This window comes from Myotis myotis, unplaced genomic scaffold, assembly GCF_014108235.1.
Source record: "Myotis myotis isolate mMyoMyo1 unplaced genomic scaffold, mMyoMyo1.p scaffold_m19_p_2, whole genome shotgun sequence".
NCBI lineage: Eukaryota > Metazoa > Chordata > Mammalia > Chiroptera > Vespertilionidae > Myotis > Myotis myotis.
In genome coordinates, this window is record NW_023416324.1 from 164,721,049 (window position 1) to 164,738,226 (window position 17,178).

At 35.9% G+C, this 17,178-nt stretch overlaps 1 protein-coding gene and 1 non-coding gene across 4 annotated transcripts in view; both read left to right on the plus strand.

Annotated features, from left to right (window-relative positions):
- The window catches only part of ACAP2 (ArfGAP with coiled-coil, ankyrin repeat and PH domains 2), a 131,120-nt gene that overhangs the window by 72,382 nt on the left and 41,560 nt on the right, over positions 1–17,178 (plus strand). For all 3 annotated transcript variants that reach the window (XM_036349857.1, XM_036349858.1, XM_036349859.1), the window contains 4 exons: positions 176–220; positions 4,481–4,576; positions 11,385–11,459; positions 16,816–16,928. In XM_036349857.1, coding sequence (XP_036205750.1) covers positions 176–220; positions 4,481–4,576; positions 11,385–11,459; positions 16,816–16,928 — 329 coding nt within the window. The remainder of the gene's footprint in view (positions 1–175; positions 221–4,480; positions 4,577–11,384; positions 11,460–16,815; positions 16,929–17,178) is intronic.
- LOC118678019 lies at positions 12,195–12,353 on the plus strand. The gene has a single exon (XR_004974707.1). It is a non-coding gene; the product is annotated as a U1 spliceosomal RNA (small nuclear RNA).

Genomic DNA, 17,178 nt, shown 5'->3' on the forward strand with positions numbered 1-17,178 from the left:
TTGGTATGTTTGTCCTAACAGTTTTCACAAAAAGCAGGGTGAAGGGTGAAAATTTTGAATTTTGTTTTCATTTACTTTTTAGGAGAAATGTTAAATAACAACTTTTACAATATTGCATTATGGATTAGTTTTTAAAATAATGTGTGGATGATTAACCAAGTGTATTTTCCCTCAGATTAATGTCCTTCAATCAAAAAGGAGATCAGAAATCCTAAAATCAGTAAGATATTTATTGAAATCATGTTTTAAATATTTTAGTATGAAATTACATGTACATATTTAAGTGTTTAAAGAAGCGTGTGTGTGTGTGTGTGTGTACATATTTATTCCAGGTTTATAATTAATCTTTTTATTTATCTTTTTGTACTAATTATATGTCATCCACTTTTTTGTCTCTGTCATATTATAGTTATTTGTGTGTCTCTCATCACTTAATACACTGATCTCCTTAAATTAGACATTTAAATATTTAAGATTCAGGGCATACATAGTCAGCATTTAGAGAATTTTTTCCCTAGGGTTGCTGATAATATATCAGCCTTTAGGTTCTTTGGTGTGCAGTTAGAAAACAAATGGGATAAAAATTAAGGATCACTTTTTTCCCCCTTAGCTTCTGCACCCATGTTGACATTGATTTTTTTTTCTTATTTTTTGTTTTAAAGTTAATAAGTAAATGGACAGGGAATGGTAGTGATATGGCATTATACTTTTATATTTTGAAAATCTTAGAAATAATTTTTCCTGTCTGACTTCATTCACTGACACTATTTTTTCCCCTCTGAAAGGGTATACTTAAATTGCTCTTCATTCTTATCCCTATGTATATTTTTCCTAAATTTTGTGTATCCTATATAATAAAAGAGAAACATGCAAATTAACCATCCCTCTGCTACACTCAAGCCACACCCACAAGCCAATCAGGAGCGAGTATGCAAATTAACCCAACTAAGATGGCGGTGGCCACGGGGCTGGAGCGAGCAGAAGGCTTGGGTTGCCCCAGCGATGGAGGAAGCCAAGCTTCTTGTCTGCCCTGGCCAGCCCTCGGCTCTGCTCAAGCCTACAAAGTTTCAATTATACAAGATAAATAAATCCCAGAAAAAGAAGAAAAAAGAAAAAAAGGAGAGGTTGGGAGCTTGGGTCGCCGTGGGGCGTGGCCAGCCTGAAAATGGCCATCAGCCCCTCACCCATGCTGGCCACACCCCCATGGGGTGAAGGTCCCCACTGGGGGTCTTGGCCAGCCTGCAAACAGCCATCAGCCCCTCACCCAGGCTGGCCACACCCCCATGGGGTGAGGGTCCCCACTGAGGGGCTGGGCCAGCCTGCAAACAGCCATCAGCCCCTCTCCCAGGCTGGCTAGGCACCCTAGTGGGGACCCCCACTGTGAAGGGGGTGTGGCCAGCCTGAAAACGGCCCTCAGCCCCTCACCCAGGCTGGCCAGGCACCTCAGTGGGATCCCTACCCTGATCCGGGACACCCTTCAGGGCAAACCAGTTGGCCCCCACCAGTGCACCAGGCCTCTATCCTATATAATAAAAGGGTAATATGCAAATTGACCCTAACAGCAGAACGACTGGGAATGACTGGTCACTATGACACACACTGACCATCAGGGGTCAGATGCTCAATGCAGGAGCTGCTCCCTCGTGGTCAGTGCACTCCCACAGGGGGAGCTCTGCTCAGCCACAAGCCAGGCTGACAGCTGACAGCTCAGTGGTGGTGGTGGCGGGAGCCTCTCCCGCCTCCTCAGCAGAGCTAAGGATGTCCAACTGCAGCTTGGGCCTGCTCCCTGCTGGCAAGTGGACATCCCCCGCAGGCTCCTGGGCTGCCAGAGGGATGTCTGATTGCCAGCTTGGGCCTGATCCCCTGGGGAGCGGGTCTAAGCCAGCAGGTGGACATCCCCCGAGGGGTCCTAGACTTCAAGAGGGCACAGGGACCCCCCCGAGTGCACATATTTTTGTGAACCTGGCCTCTAGTATAGATATATTTGTTATTTTTTAATCTAATAATTATATTTTACTTTTGGTTTACATTTACCTCCTCGGTATTGAGAGTAATGTATGCTAATTATAGGAAATTGGAAAATAAAATGCATGAAGAAATAAATAAAAGTATTTATAAATCTTACCACCAAGGGAGAACCACTGTTAATATCTTGGTTTATATCTTTGTCTTTTTCCCTCTTTTTCTGTATGTATGTATGTATGTATATGTGAATATTCCTATATACTTTTTAAAAATTGCATTTAATTTTTTAAAGAAAATAGGAATAATTTCTGTATACTGTTTCATCACTTTCTTTTTTCACTAATACACTCCAAAATCATCAGATGCCATTAAATATTTTTTATGCAATGATGACTTTTGTTGCCAGGCAGAGCTCCACCATGCAAATTTACGACGGGTGAGCAAGCTTTTATTTTTGAAGGGCTAGGTAGTAAATATGTTAGGTTTTGTGAGCAATATGGTCTGTTTCACATCTACTCAAGCTGTGCTGCTGTTATCAGAAAGCAGCCATAGGTAATATATAAATGAATGACATGGCTATGTTCTAATAAAACTTTATGGACATGGAAATTTTAATTTCGTATAATTTTCACGTATCGTGAATTTGATGTCTTTTCATTTTCTTTCAACCATTTCAAAATGTAAAACCATTGTTAGCTCATAAGCCATCAAAATATAATTGGTAGATATAGTTTGCTAATCATAGGTTGCTGACCTTGAATATGCCATACATTAACTTCACTCATTAATGGATTTTTAAGTAATTTTCATGTTTTTGACATTAAAGTATAACATTATAATGATTGTTCAAATGAATAATATGATTATTTCCTTAGTATAAATAAAAACAAGAGATTACTTAGTCAAAGGGTATAAACACTTATTAGGTCTTAAAAAAAATACTGTCAAATTTCAAGGGTTGCACAACATTTCCACTAGTAGTGTGTGCAAGTGAACATTTCCCCATCTTTTACCAATGCTGGGTATTAGTTATAATTGGGTAGATAATGTGATATGATTGTTCAATTTTACTTTTATTTAATTCAAATGAATTTGAACAGTTTTTTCCTATATTTTTTGTCTACTTGATTTCCTTATTTATGTCCTTTGTCTCTTTATCTTTTGGCATGTTCATCTTTTTTATACTGAGTTATAACCTCTCTTATTAAGACTATTAATCCTTTGCCATGTGTTGTTTTCCTAGTTCATCATTTATTTTTTTATATGCATATGAGTTTTGATGTGCTGGCATATTTATGTAGTTGTAGCTATTAATATACCCCCTTTTAAAATATAATTCAGTGTTTTTTATAATATTCACAAAGTTGTTCAATCATCTTTTAGTGAGCTTTGTCTTTGGGTATTATTTAATTGTTTTTTTCTCTTTAAAATTTTCTTTTGAAGAATTCTTAAGTACTATGAACCTTAGGATCTATGTTAGATTTCAGAGAATTAAACATGGGTCATCTTGCTAAAAATAACATGGTTGTTAGAGGATTCTTTTAATATTGATTATTTGATTGAATTGTTTATTTCTTTCTCATGTGCCAACTTAACTAATAAAAGTAGAGGTGATTTTTCTCTCATGTATAGGTAAAATATAAGAAATTTTGAAAAAAATCTCAATCCATTAATGACATTTTAGGTTTTCAGAATGAGTAGAAAGAAACCTCCATAGCAAAGTCTGTTGACTCATTTTATTTTGGTATCTTGAGCAAATACGAACATTCCCCTACTTTGGATTGTGCTTGGTAATCTAGTAGGTTGTAAAGTGTTTGTGATGGTTTTGCTTTATTTTGAGTACTTCATATTTCTCCTTTTAATCTTTTAATGTCTTATTTGCAGTTTAAGTTTTTACCAGTGAATTTGGTTGAAAGTCACAGAGATATTTCATAGCGTACCTAGGAATTTGGTGGAGCTATTGAAAACCTGATTCTCCGAACTATTACTATGAAAATTTTGATCATTTGGATATAGTCCAAACAACTAGAATTTGGTGCATTGTTAAAATTTTGAACCGTTTAGATATTTCTTTTAAATAAAAATTGTCATATTTGTAAGTATTTCTAAAACACTCTTTTTTATTCATATTATTTCTTCTTAAAAGTATTTTTTTATTCATTTTAAAGAGAGAGGAACAGAGAGATAGAAACATTGATGAGAGAGACACAATGATCGGCTGCCTCTTGCACATTCCCCACTAGGGATCGAGCCCGCAACCCAGGCATGTGCCCTCACCAGGAATTGAACTGGGGTCCTCTTGGTTCATGGGTCGACACTCAACCACTGAGCCATACCAACCAGGCTCTAAAATACTCTTTTAAGAAAAATGATCCAGTTTAACTTTAAATAGGTTTGATATTTTGGTCTCTTGTGGAATAATTTCATACATTAGGGAGGATAAAGATTTTTAAGAATTTTGAATTGTTTATCTAAGAATTGATTTTAAAATGCTAATCTTTTTTTCTTCTATTAGATGTTATCCTTTATGTATGCCCACTTGGCCTTCTTTCATCAAGGATATGATCTATTTAGTGAACTTGGGCCCTACATGAAGGACCTTGGTGCACAGGTATACTCTTGATTCTTTGTTATACACTGACATATGAATTTTGAAAAATTGAGATATAGTTGACATATAACATATTACTTGAAGGTATATAATAAAGTGATTTTATACGCACACACACAAAAGATCATCATAATAAGTCTAATTAATATCCATCACCCCCTATAGTTTTAAATCTTTTCCTCTTGATGAGAACTTTAAAGATCTATTCTCATATCAACTTCAGATATATAATACAGTATTATTTACTATAGTCACCATGTTGTACATTACATTACAGGACTTATTTTTTATTTTTTTTAAAATATATTTTATTGATTTTTTACAGAGAGGAAGGGAGAGAGATAGTTAGAAACATCGATGAGAGAGAAACATAGATCAGCCGCTTCCTGCACACCTTCTATTGGGGATGTGCCCGCAACCAAGGAATATGCCCTTGACCGGAATCGAACCTGGGACCTTTCAGTCCGCAGGCCGACGCTCCATCCACTGAGCCAAACCGGTTAGGGCTGCAGGATTTATTTTATAACTGAAAGTTTGTAGCTTTTGACCCTCTTTACCCATTTTGCTCATCTCCTATTCCGCTTTTGGCAACCTCCAAACTGCTTTCTGTATCTATGAGTTTGGGTTTTTTGGTTTGTTTGTTTTTTAGATTCTACATATCATATGGTATTTATCTTTCTCTGACGTATTTCACTTAGCATAATGTCCTCAAGGCCTATCCGTGTTCTAAATGACAGAATTTTTTTTTCCTTTAAAGAATAGTTTATTGATTTATAGAGAGGAAGGAAGATGGGGAGAGAGAGAAACATCAATGTGATAGCACCAGAAACATCATCTATCTGATGCCTTTTGCATGCCCCCTCCCGGGAATGCAGCCTGCAACCCCGGCAATGCCCTTGACCAAGAATAGAATTGGTAACCTCCTGGTGCATAGAACTATGCTCAACCAACTGAGCCACACAGGCCAGGATTCTTTTTTTTTTTCTTAAATGGCTGAAAAATATTCCAATTTCGTATATATGCCACATTTTCTTTATCCATTCATCCATCGATGGACACATAAGTTGTTTCCATGTCTTGGCTATTATAAATAATGCTGCAATGGACATGGGGATGCAGATACCTTTTTGAGTGTCTTTGTTTCCTTCAGATAAATACCCAGAAGTGGAATTGCTAGAACATATGGTAGTCCTTTATTTATTTTTTGAGAAACCTTCATACTGTTTTCTATACTGGCTGTATCAGTTTACATTCCTACCAACAGTGTGCAAGGGTTCCTTTTTCTCTACATTCTTGCCAACCTTTGTTATCTCTTGTCTTTTTGATAATAGCCATTCTAACAGGTATGAGGTAATAATCTCATTGTGGTTTTGATTTGCATTTCCTTGATGATTGGTGACATTGCATACCTTGTCATGCACTTTTTGGCCATCTGCATGCCTTCAGTGGAAAAATGTCTATTCAGATCCTTTGCCTGTTTTAAATTGGATTGTTTGGGGGTTTTTTTACTATTGAATTATATGCATTCTTTATATATTTTGGATATTAACCCCTTATCAGATATTGGATTTGCAGGTGCTTCCTGCCATTTGATAGGTTGCCTTCTCATTTTATTGATGGTTTCCTTTGCTGTGCAAAAGGTTTTTAGTTTGATGTAGTCTCATTTATTTATTTTTCCTTTTGTTGCCTTTGCTCTGATGTTTATATTTTAAAAGAAATTTATCATATTAGGGAATTTAATATTCTCTTACTTAATGAAGAAGTTGGGAAAACCAAGATGGCGGCATAGGTAAACACCGGAGTTAGCTGCCTCGAACAACCACTTCAAAAATACAACTAAAAGACGGAACGGACATCGCCCAGAACCACAGGAAGACTGGCTGAGGGGAAATTCTTCAACTAGAAGGAAAGAGAACAGCATATGAGACTCAGAGGAGGCGCAGTGCGGAAAATACAAAGGTGCAGAGGTACGCGCGGAGCGTGCTGGTAGCTGAGGGCGCGGTTGTCGTTTTCAATCGGGAGGGAGTCTCTGAGATCCAGTTCTGGGCGAGTCTCTAGGGACCCAGACTCAAACAGGAGAAGCGGGACTGTCCGGCATCGGTCGGAACACGAGGGCAGCTTTCTCTCCGAGGTACTTGCAGCGGTTGCTGGGACTCTGAGAGGCAGAGCCTCTGGGGACGGGACTGAGAGCAGCCATAACGGCTCCCTCCACCTGCTCTGTTGATCCCGTGCGACCCGCCCCGCCCAAGCCCTGCGCAGAGCCATTTGCCAGATAGCCTCAGGCAAAGGCTAGATTAGCACCTCCCTAGAGGACAGAAGTTTTCCCACTGCAGACACAGCTGATTCTCACAGCCAGTTGGCCTGGAGGTCAAATCCCCCTAGTATTAACTACAACAATCAAGGCTTAACTACAACAAGACTGCGCACAAAGACCACTAGGGGGTGCACCAAGAAAGCATAAAAAATCTGGAGACAAAGAAACAGGACAAAACTGTCAATGGAGGATATTGCGTTCAGAACCACACTTTTAAGGTATCTCAAGAACTGTATAGAAGCCGCTGATAAAGTTATTGAGATCTACAAGAAATCTAATGAGACCCTCGATGTTATGATAAAGAACCAACTAGAAATTAAGCATACATAGACTGAAATAACGAATATTATACAGACTCCCAACAGCAGACCAGAGGAGCGCAAGAATCAAGGCAAAGATTTGAAATGCGAAGAAGCAAAAAACACCCAACCAGAAAAGCAAAATGAAAAAAGAATCCGAAAATACGAAGATAGTGTAAGGAGCCTCTGGGACAGCTTCAAGCATACCAACATCAGAATTATAGGGGTGCCAGAAGATGAGAGAGAGCAAGATATTGAAAACCTATTTGAAGAAATAATGACAGAAAACTTCCCCTACCTGGTGAAAGAAATAGACTTACAAGTCCAGGAAGCACAGAGAACCCCAAACAAAAGGAATCCAAAGAGGATCACACCAAGACACATCATAATTAAAATGCCAAGAGCAAAAGACAAAGAGAGAATCTTAAAAGCAGCAAGAGAAAGAAACTCAGTTACCTACAAGGGAATACCCATACGACTGTCAGCTGATTTCTCAACAGAAACTTTGCAGGCCAGAAGGGAGTGGCAAGAAATATTCAAAGTGATGAATGCCAAGAACCTACAACCAAGATTACTTTATCCAGCAAAGCTATCATTCAGAATTGAAGGTCAGATAAAGAGCTTCACAGATAAGGAAAAGGTAAAGGAGTTCATCACCACCAAACCAGTATTATATGAAATGCTGAAAGGTATCCTTTAAGAAGAGGAAGAAGAAGAAAAAGGTAAAGATACTAATTATGAACAACAAATATGCATCTATCAACAAGTGAATCTAAGAATCAAGTGAATAAATAATCTGATGAACAGAATGAACTGGTGATTATAATAGAATCAGGGGCATAGAAAGGGAGTGGACTGACTATTCTTGGGGGGGAAAGGGGTGTGGGAGATGCGGGAAGAGACTGGACAAAAATTGTGCACCTATGGATGAGGACAGTGGGGGGATAAGGGCAGAGGGTGGGGTGGGAACTGGGTGGAGGGGAGCTATGGGGGGAAAAAAAAGAGGAACAAATGTAATAATCTGAACAATAAAGATTTAATAAAATAATAAAAAAAAAAAAGTTGGATGCTACAGCAGATTTATGTAGGATTAAATGTGTAACCAAAAATGAGATTAAAGTTAAAAAATTTTATAGAAAGCATATGAGAGTACTAAAAAGGAGAATTTAAAAACATAGTGTCTGTTTTACAGTATACATGATTTAGTTTTCTTTTTTAAAAAACTATTTTTATTGATTTCAGAGAGGAAGGGAGAGGGAGAGATAGAAACATCAATGATGAGAGAGAATCACTAATCGGCTGCCACCTGTATGCCCCCTACTGGGGATCAAGCCCGCAACCTGGGCATGTGCCCATGACCGGAGTCGAATCCGGGACCCCTCAATCCATGGCCAACGCTCTACCCACTGAGCAAAACAGGCCAGGGCTAGTTTTCTTTTCTTACATTTGGAAAATTGAGTTACTGTCATAATTGAGTTATAGCTTTTTGTTTTCATTTGAGTTATAGCTTTTTGTTTTAAAAAATGTTGTACTTTGCTATTTTGAATAATAAAATTTTAGAAGTTTAAGATTATAGAACTTTGTGAACTTTTTCATTTTATATAAATACATGAACATGCATGAATTATACATATATAAGACTATTATAGAAATTTCAGTATGTTCAAATTATTTTTGATACATGATCAGAACTTTATATTAGATATGTTCTGGGACATTTTTTCTTGTTGATTGGTGAACTCTCCGGATTTAATAGTATCAACTTTTAGGTGATTTTTTTCTTTTCCATATGGTTCTGGTTACTTTTTTGAGGAGAGGAAATTAAAGATGAAAACTAGAGTTTAGGAAAATGGGGAAAAAGGTAATAGTGGGATCAGAATTGCATTCAATGAGCAAAAATAAATATGGTGCATGCTCATGTGTGTTGGGGTGGTGTTAGGGAGGGATGGTGTACAGGGCATATGCCATGAGTTAGAGTGATACTGTGTTCTGCCTATAAAGAACTTAATTTATTGGAAGAAACCAACAAGTTACCAGACTGTTATTCTCTGTGCTAAGTGCCCTGTCTGGGTATATAAATTGAGATTAGGTTTGTTTGCAATATGATAGAAAACTGAATAGTAGTAGCCTCAATAATATAGAACTTTATTTCTCATATGTAATGTCAAAGAAAGGTCTGATATGGTAGTCACTTGGTCTTCAGCCTGTTAAACTCATAATGTTCAATACTAATAGAAACATGGAGTACTTCCTGTTGTGCTCCAAACTCTTTGTTCCTCATACAGTCCAAGCATCTAGGAGTCAAGACTGCTAGTCTTCACATCTCCCCAGCTCATACCTCCCCTAACTCTCCTCCACATTGACAAATATTATTTTTCCTTAATACTTCTCCAACAGATTAGGAGGGGGAATTTTCCCTCTTTCTGCTGCAATAGCAGTGGAGTGGAATGCAGAAGCAGGATTTACTACCAGTTTGACAGGCAGAAAAGCATCACTTGCATTGCAGTACTGTGTGTAAGGTACATGCCCTCAAGTTTATAGATATTAGGCTGAATTTTGGAGGTTTCCCTGTACTGCACTTCAATCTGAATGAACGAATATTATTTATATACTGTTCAATTAAAGGCTATAAAACCATGGGATAAGGATTATTCAGTATAGGAAACTATTGAGGACAAACATTTTCCTAGTGTAGCATGTATCAGCATTACCTATTAAATCAGTGTTACATGTCACTAAGGTATGTATGTATTAGATCCTATAGTAGAGTAGTATAGTTACTATCTAAATAAAATATTTTACAGTAGTGACAGTTCTGTTTCAGTGTTTTCTTTGATTCTTTATTACTATTCAGTGATATTAAGAATCTGTGGCCAGAATATTCTCCTGTAAAAAAAACCAAAACACAAAAACAACCCCACATCATTTGTGATACAGAGTGAATAAAGGATCAAATAGTTTTTTTTAAATTAATTAATTTTATCTTTATTGTTGAAAATATTAAAGATGTTCCCTCTCTTCCCCCGATTCACCCCCTCCACTATGCTTCTGCCCCGCCCCAGGCCTTCACCACACTATTGTCTGTGTCCATGGGTTATGCATATATGCATATAAGTTTTTTGGTTAATCTCTTCCAGCCCCACCCTCCCCCCTTCCCTCTGAGATTCATCAGTCTGTTCCATGCTTCTGTGTCTCTTCAGATAGTTTTTAAGAAGGCCTTTATCCAATTTAGTTTTTAAAGCATATCAATGAAAGCATTTGGATATTTTAGTACTTTAACTTCCTCCATATTCCATTTATATTTTTATTTATTCATTTATCACACATTAATCAGTTAGAGGTGATGGGGGGAGAGGGTGGTGGTCCAAAGATGAAATGACATTCATCACAGTCTAGAAGAGTCAAACCACATAATAGAGTATTTTATAACCCAATTGTTTGTTAGTCTAGCAAAGAGGAGTTCAAGAAGTCAGTGAATTTGTCTTAATACTGGAAATCAGATATTTCTCTTAATGGAAGTTCATTTTTTCTGATGGAAAGGAACAAGAAAGAAATGGGATTTTATGATTTTATTTTGTGATTTTTGAGCTTTAAAAAACACTTAAAAATTGGTAGTTGTATACCCTGGTCTTAAGAATAATTACTAGTTTATTACTATTTTTTAGCTTTCTCTTTTCTGTGAATTATTTTTTCTAGCTTAGATTTGATTATAATACTAGGAAGCCAACTTGAAAACAGGAAGTATCTTATCCTGGTGAACTTCTGAGAGCTGCCATGTACTAGCTTAGCTGCTATTTTTTGCTATTGCAGAAAAAAAATCACCCGTGTATCTTCTGTCTATCTTTGATTGTAACTACCAGAATCGCTGAGTGGGTCAGCAGACAATTGAAGCTGGAGCCATTTTCCTTGTTCAAGGAGTGAACAAGTTATCTCTGTTGTATTCTTAACCAGGCATCCTGTCACATTTGTTTGAAGCATGGTTATTCTTAGAAACATTTTCCTTAGAGTTATGGACCTTTTCAAGAAGGGTTTGATACTAGAAAACAAAATAAAACAAAAACATCTCCAATTCAAAGTTATAGCCAAAATGCTTTCTTAAAGTTCATTTAAATTGACTTACTGGGACTATGCTTATAAAAATAAACACACCGTTTTTTTAAAGTCTATATAATTTTCTCTTTCCCCCCTTTTGTAGTTGGATCGACTGGTTGTGGATGCAGCAAAAGAGAAAAGAGAGATGGAGCAAAAACATTCCACCATTCAACAAAAGGTAGCTGAGGGGAAAAGTTAAAGGATATTAATGGAAATTAGTCACATATTAAATCACATATTAAATTTGTATGTGAATTCCTCCTATTTTTGTCAAAAGTAAAATATTTTTCAGATGTTCAGGCATTTGTTCTATTATTCTTTTACATCAAAATATTTGAAATCCATGCTCTTGAACCAGTTTGCAAAAGCATCAGTCTGTTAGGGCCTTAACTAATTTAAAAGTGGTCCTTAGTTAGACTTTAAAACACTACAGTTTCAGGTAGGCTGTTACCAATCCCTGTAAAAGTGTGTGTGTGTGTGTGTGTGTGTGTGTGTGTGTGTGTGTGTGTGTGTGTGTGTGTGTGTTGGGTTGGGAGCTGTGGGTGGGTAGGTAGGGTGGAGAACACCTCAGCATCAATGTGTATGTTTGGTATTATGGGCTTCCCATCTGGCAGCACTCTAAGGCAGCACCCCCCATCTTTCATGTGATGCTGAAATTTCACTTGCATTTCTTGTTAATTTGCCTAAGCCTACCTAAACTGGTATCAGGAAAATATATTTTTAAATGAAAATTTAAATATGAAACCGGTTTTTATTTCTGTGTGCTAGAAGCTTTGAATATTACAAACCTGGAATTCAACCTAATAATATTTATCTTATATAGTCAGTGATATTTTTTGTGTAGTAATCTGAAAACAAAAGGAGAGAATTATAGATTGAATATAATAATACAAGCAAATGACAAGATGCCTCTATCCTGTCATGGCAGATGCCCAAACTATGAAGGTGGTTTTCCCAGGGCGAGGCTTATTGATCACATTCCTGATTTACTAACCCCTGAGCTTTTCCCAGATGTGGGAAACTCAACTGCGTAATTTGTGGTAGTGGAGGACCCTGTTTGCACTTTCCCCCAAAACAGTGGTTCTCAACCTTTGGGTCGCGACCCCTTTGGCGGTCGAACGACCCTTTCACAGGGGTCGCCTAAGACCATCCTGCATATCAGATATTTACATTATGATTCATAACAGTAGCAACATTACAGTTATGAAGTAGCAACGAAAATAATTTTATGGTTGGGTCACAACATGAGGAACTGTATTTAAAGGGCCAGAAGGTTGAGAACCACTGCCCCAAAAGGAAAAAAAAGATGCCTTCTAACATTGCTTTAAAGGAATCTGTTCCCTTGTTGTTGAGCAATCAAATCAACTTTTGTTATGGTTGATTTAGAATTTAAAATACCAGTAAACTAGATCTAACATAGAACATGTCAGTGGGGGGAAAAAAAAGAAAGTGAAATCAGTAAGAAAAGTAAGGAAAATTTTATTGGTGATGGGTTCTTAATACTCAAAGAGAAATATTGTCTACCACCTCATCTTTAAATTAGTTACTTCTTGCTATAGTCTAATAAGACTAGCTCCATCTTTTGTTTTTGTTTAAGGTTAAATTACTTTTGGTTGGGTAACTTTTCATTACCATGGAAAGATTTTAAAAAATTTGGGACCAGTCATTTCTAATTAAAACAAGAGGTTACTGTCTACGGCCACACCACCCTGAACGCGCCCGATCTCGTCTAAAACAAGAGGTTATGATATTTGTGGAAACACAACTGTTTGCTTCAAATAAATTATTTAATTAATATTATGCATCTTTTAATGCCTTTACCTATTATGTACACAATTCAGTTAGACTATTAAATCTAAAATTAATTTATTTGATTTTAAGTAATAGTCTATTACTATTTTCCTTTAAAGAAAGTAATGCTATTTTTGCTCATTATATATATATATATATACTTACTTTTTTTCTGCCCTTAAATGCTGACACAAGGCTGCATTACAGGTAAAATAAAAAGGGGTGGGGAGGGAAGAAAACAAGATCCAGTCAACTAAAAATTAAGGGAAAGTATGTCTAATGTAATTATTTGATTTTCAAGAATTGAAGTTGGTCAATTAAAGAAATAAAGATGCTATGCATAATCAATTCATGTAAACTATTTTTCAAAATGTTATACCATTCCCATTAGGCAGCACTGTATGAGAATTCCCATTGCTCCTTGCCACCTCATTGTATTGTGAGAATTTTTTTTTTCTTTTTGCCTATTTTGGTGGGTAGATAGTGACATCTCATTGTCGTTTTAATTTATGCTTTAGTCACAAATGAGCTTGAGTACCTTCCCCTATGTCTCTAGTCACTTGGATATCCTGTTTGTGAAATGTCTGTTAGTCTTTTTTTCCCATTAGGTTGCCTAACTTGATCATATTCTTCATATATTCTGACTATATGCTCCCTTTTAGGGTATATGTGTTTTTGATTTTCACAAGCTGGGTGTTTTTTTTTAATTCTTTTATGGTTTTGTATGTGTGTATGTGTGTGTGTTTGTGTGTGTATCTTTTTGTGTATTGCTTAATAAATCCTTCCCAACCCAAGATCATGAAGATATATTTCCTGTATAATCTTCTAAGTGTTTGCAGGCTTGCCTTTTATGTTTCGATCTTTAATCCATCTGTAATTGTGTATGGTGTGAGGTAGAGATCCAATTTCCTTTTATTCTCACATTGATAGCTATTCAGTTATTAAAAAGTTTATTCTTTCCCTACTAGTGTGTGCTTTATTCTCTGTTATATATCACATTTCCATATACATGAGGCCGGCTTCAGGTTCTCTATTCTTCTTCAGTGTGTGTGTGTGTGTGTGTGTGTGTGTGTGTGTGTGTGTTGTGCTAGTACTCTGCTGTCTTAATTATTTTAGCTATATAGTATCTCTTATATCTGACAAAGTAAAGCTTCCTCTACCCTCTTTTCTTCAAAAGTGAATTGCCTAAACTATGGAAATTGCATTTCCATAAAAATTTTAGAAGTATCTTTTCACGTAGCATAAAAAATCTCTTTTGGGAATTTGATTGAGAGATTGCATTAGAAAAATGTGATCAGTTTGGGGAAGAAGTCATATCTTTATTCTACAATGTGTTCTAATCCATGAGCTTAAAATATTTTCTTCATTATTTAAGTTTTCTTCAATATCCTTCAGAAATTTTGATAATTTTCTTATACATCTTTTTATTCCTAGACACTTATATTACAAATGTTATTGTAAATATTATCTTTAATTTTTTTCACTGTTTACTTTTGTATATAGTTGAGTAAAATTGACTTTTCTGTATTGATTTTATAACCAGTGATCTTGTTGTGTTCTTTTTAACACTAATTTGTCTCTGGGTTCTTTGTGTACAGCTTTGGATGTTCTGTGTACAGCTTTGGATGTTCTGTGTACAAAACCTTATCATCTGCAAATAAGGATAGTTCATTTCTTCCTTTCCAATCCTTTGCTTTTTGTTTGTTATCTTGCTGGCTAAGACTTCCATCATAATCTCAACTCAAAGTGGTAATGATGTTCCTTCTTGTCTTCTTTGCAATTTCAAAAGGGAAAGCTTCTTCCCTTTATTGGCCAACCTTACTCTTGCCTTCTGTTCCCTGGGCCCTACACCAAAGCTTCAAGTTCTCTGATGAGTCAAATGTTTTTAAGGTGAAAGCTAGCTTCCTTGCTCTGCTTACCTCTTTGGCTTCCAATTTTCACTCAATATTTTGCCTTTGAGTATTCCTTTCTGATTTGTCAGCTCATCAATATATTTACATGCTAATATATATTTTACTCAGCATTATTAGTTACTTTCATTATAAAATAATATAAGCCTTCTCATTTTAAATACTATAAAATATTAATTTGATATTAATAATAATGAAATTAAAGGCCTAATTTACTTCAAAAATATAATTGAAAATTAGAATACTACAAATGTATTACATTTTCAGTGAAGTCTTATTTGATATTTTAGATAGGATCAGGGTTATTAAAAAACTGCTGATGTTACAAATGAAACTCAATTATAACTATTGCTGACTTAATCCTGTCTGCATAATTATATAAATTATAGCCTCAAAGAAATTTTAAGTGAAGGAATTAAAGTTTCCCTGATTTTTTTCCGAAGAAAAAATAGAAAGAAATGTACTAATTCATTTATAGATTGTTTCATTTGATTATTTTGTATCATGTCCTCTTATGGGTTAATTTTGAGACATGTCAGGTGAGCTTTGTTTTTAATTCTGATTTTAGCTTACTTCCTTTTTCCATCTTTGTAGACTTTTAGGTTTGGAAGGCCCTTATTTTTTCTCACTCTGCCTCCCCTTTAATGCAGGAACTCCATGTCCAGCAATCTTGGCAGGTGCTCATTCAGCTTTTGTCAAAATCTTTCTCAAGACAGAAAGTTTACTACTACTTAACAAGATAGCATTCTAATTTTGATCATTGGTCCAGAGTACTTTTGAAATTACTGAGACTGATTTTTAAAGTTTTAAATTTGGGGATAGCAGCAATCTTGCATTTTTATCAGATTACTTTGGAAGTTTATCAGGAAAAAATTTAATTGTGGGATTTGTGATTTCAATATTTCATGAATCCTTGGGATAAATCAAAAGTTTGTATTGTATACAAGTGAAGATTAGAATGATAGAAGGTTATGAATGATTCTATAGTCCTCATATAAAAAAGAGAACTCGACATGCGCACTTCAGACTGTCACTTTCCTTTGTAACACTAAATTTTATTTTAGGACAAAATGTCTTTATCTTATTTCATTACTCCCATATGGTGGAGTTACTACTCCTATCAGATTAAAAAACTACAGTGATAGTAATATAATTAGAATATAGTGGTAATACTATTTGAAAGTATCTATTCCATTTTTAATAGTTAGCACACACATCACCATAAAATGTTGGAAAAAATGAAAACATTTTAAATATAACACCCTGCCGTAACCGGTTTGGCTCAGTGGATAGAGCGTCGGCCTGCGGACTGAAGGGTCCCAGGTTCGATTCTGGTCAAGGGCATGTACCTTGGTTGCGGGCACATTCCCGGTGGGGGGTGTGCAAGAGGCAGCTGATCTATGTTTCTCATCGATGTTTCTAACTCTCTATCCCTCTTCCATCCTCTCTGTAAAAAAAAAAAAAAATAACACTCTGTATAATATTTAGTTGTTCTCCTTATATACATATTATTTTGTGCTTTTAGTCACAGTGTGTATAGAGTTTATATTATTTTGTTTTCTCTTTCAGAGTATATTTCATGCAATCACCTGTGTTTTATGTCATCATCATTATAACAATTATTGCATAATAGTCCACTGAATTGAAATTCTTCAATATGTTGATGCATTCTTCTGTTATTCAACATTTAGGTCTCCCCCTTTCTTATGACTGTTGTTGATGTAACTCTCTTAATGCGAAGTTTTTCTACCATTTGAGCTGTTTTTCTAGGATGAATTTTTTGTCTAGCAGCTTAGTCAAATCATATGAAATTTCTTGTGTTATTTTGTCTAGGATTTCTCCAGTGATGATTCTAAGTTAGAATATAATGTAGATGCTGCAAATGGCATTGTTATGGAAGGATATCTGTTCAAACGAGCCAGCAATGCCTTCAAAACTTGGAACAGGTAATATATTTCAAATAATAGCCTCAATTTTTCCATATTCTCAGCCTTCCAACTTTTCTTGTCATTTGGCAACTCTTTCCTTCATAATTCTCTAAAATCATAGTTCATGGTAATTTTCCTGAACCCAGTTCATTGAAGATAAGATGCCCTTCTAGGAAAGGGGACCCTAAGGAGCAAGTGAAAAATGACAACACTAACTTAAGCAAAGTTTAAACCAGGAAGCAAGAAGTTTTATAGTGATTGGTCTATA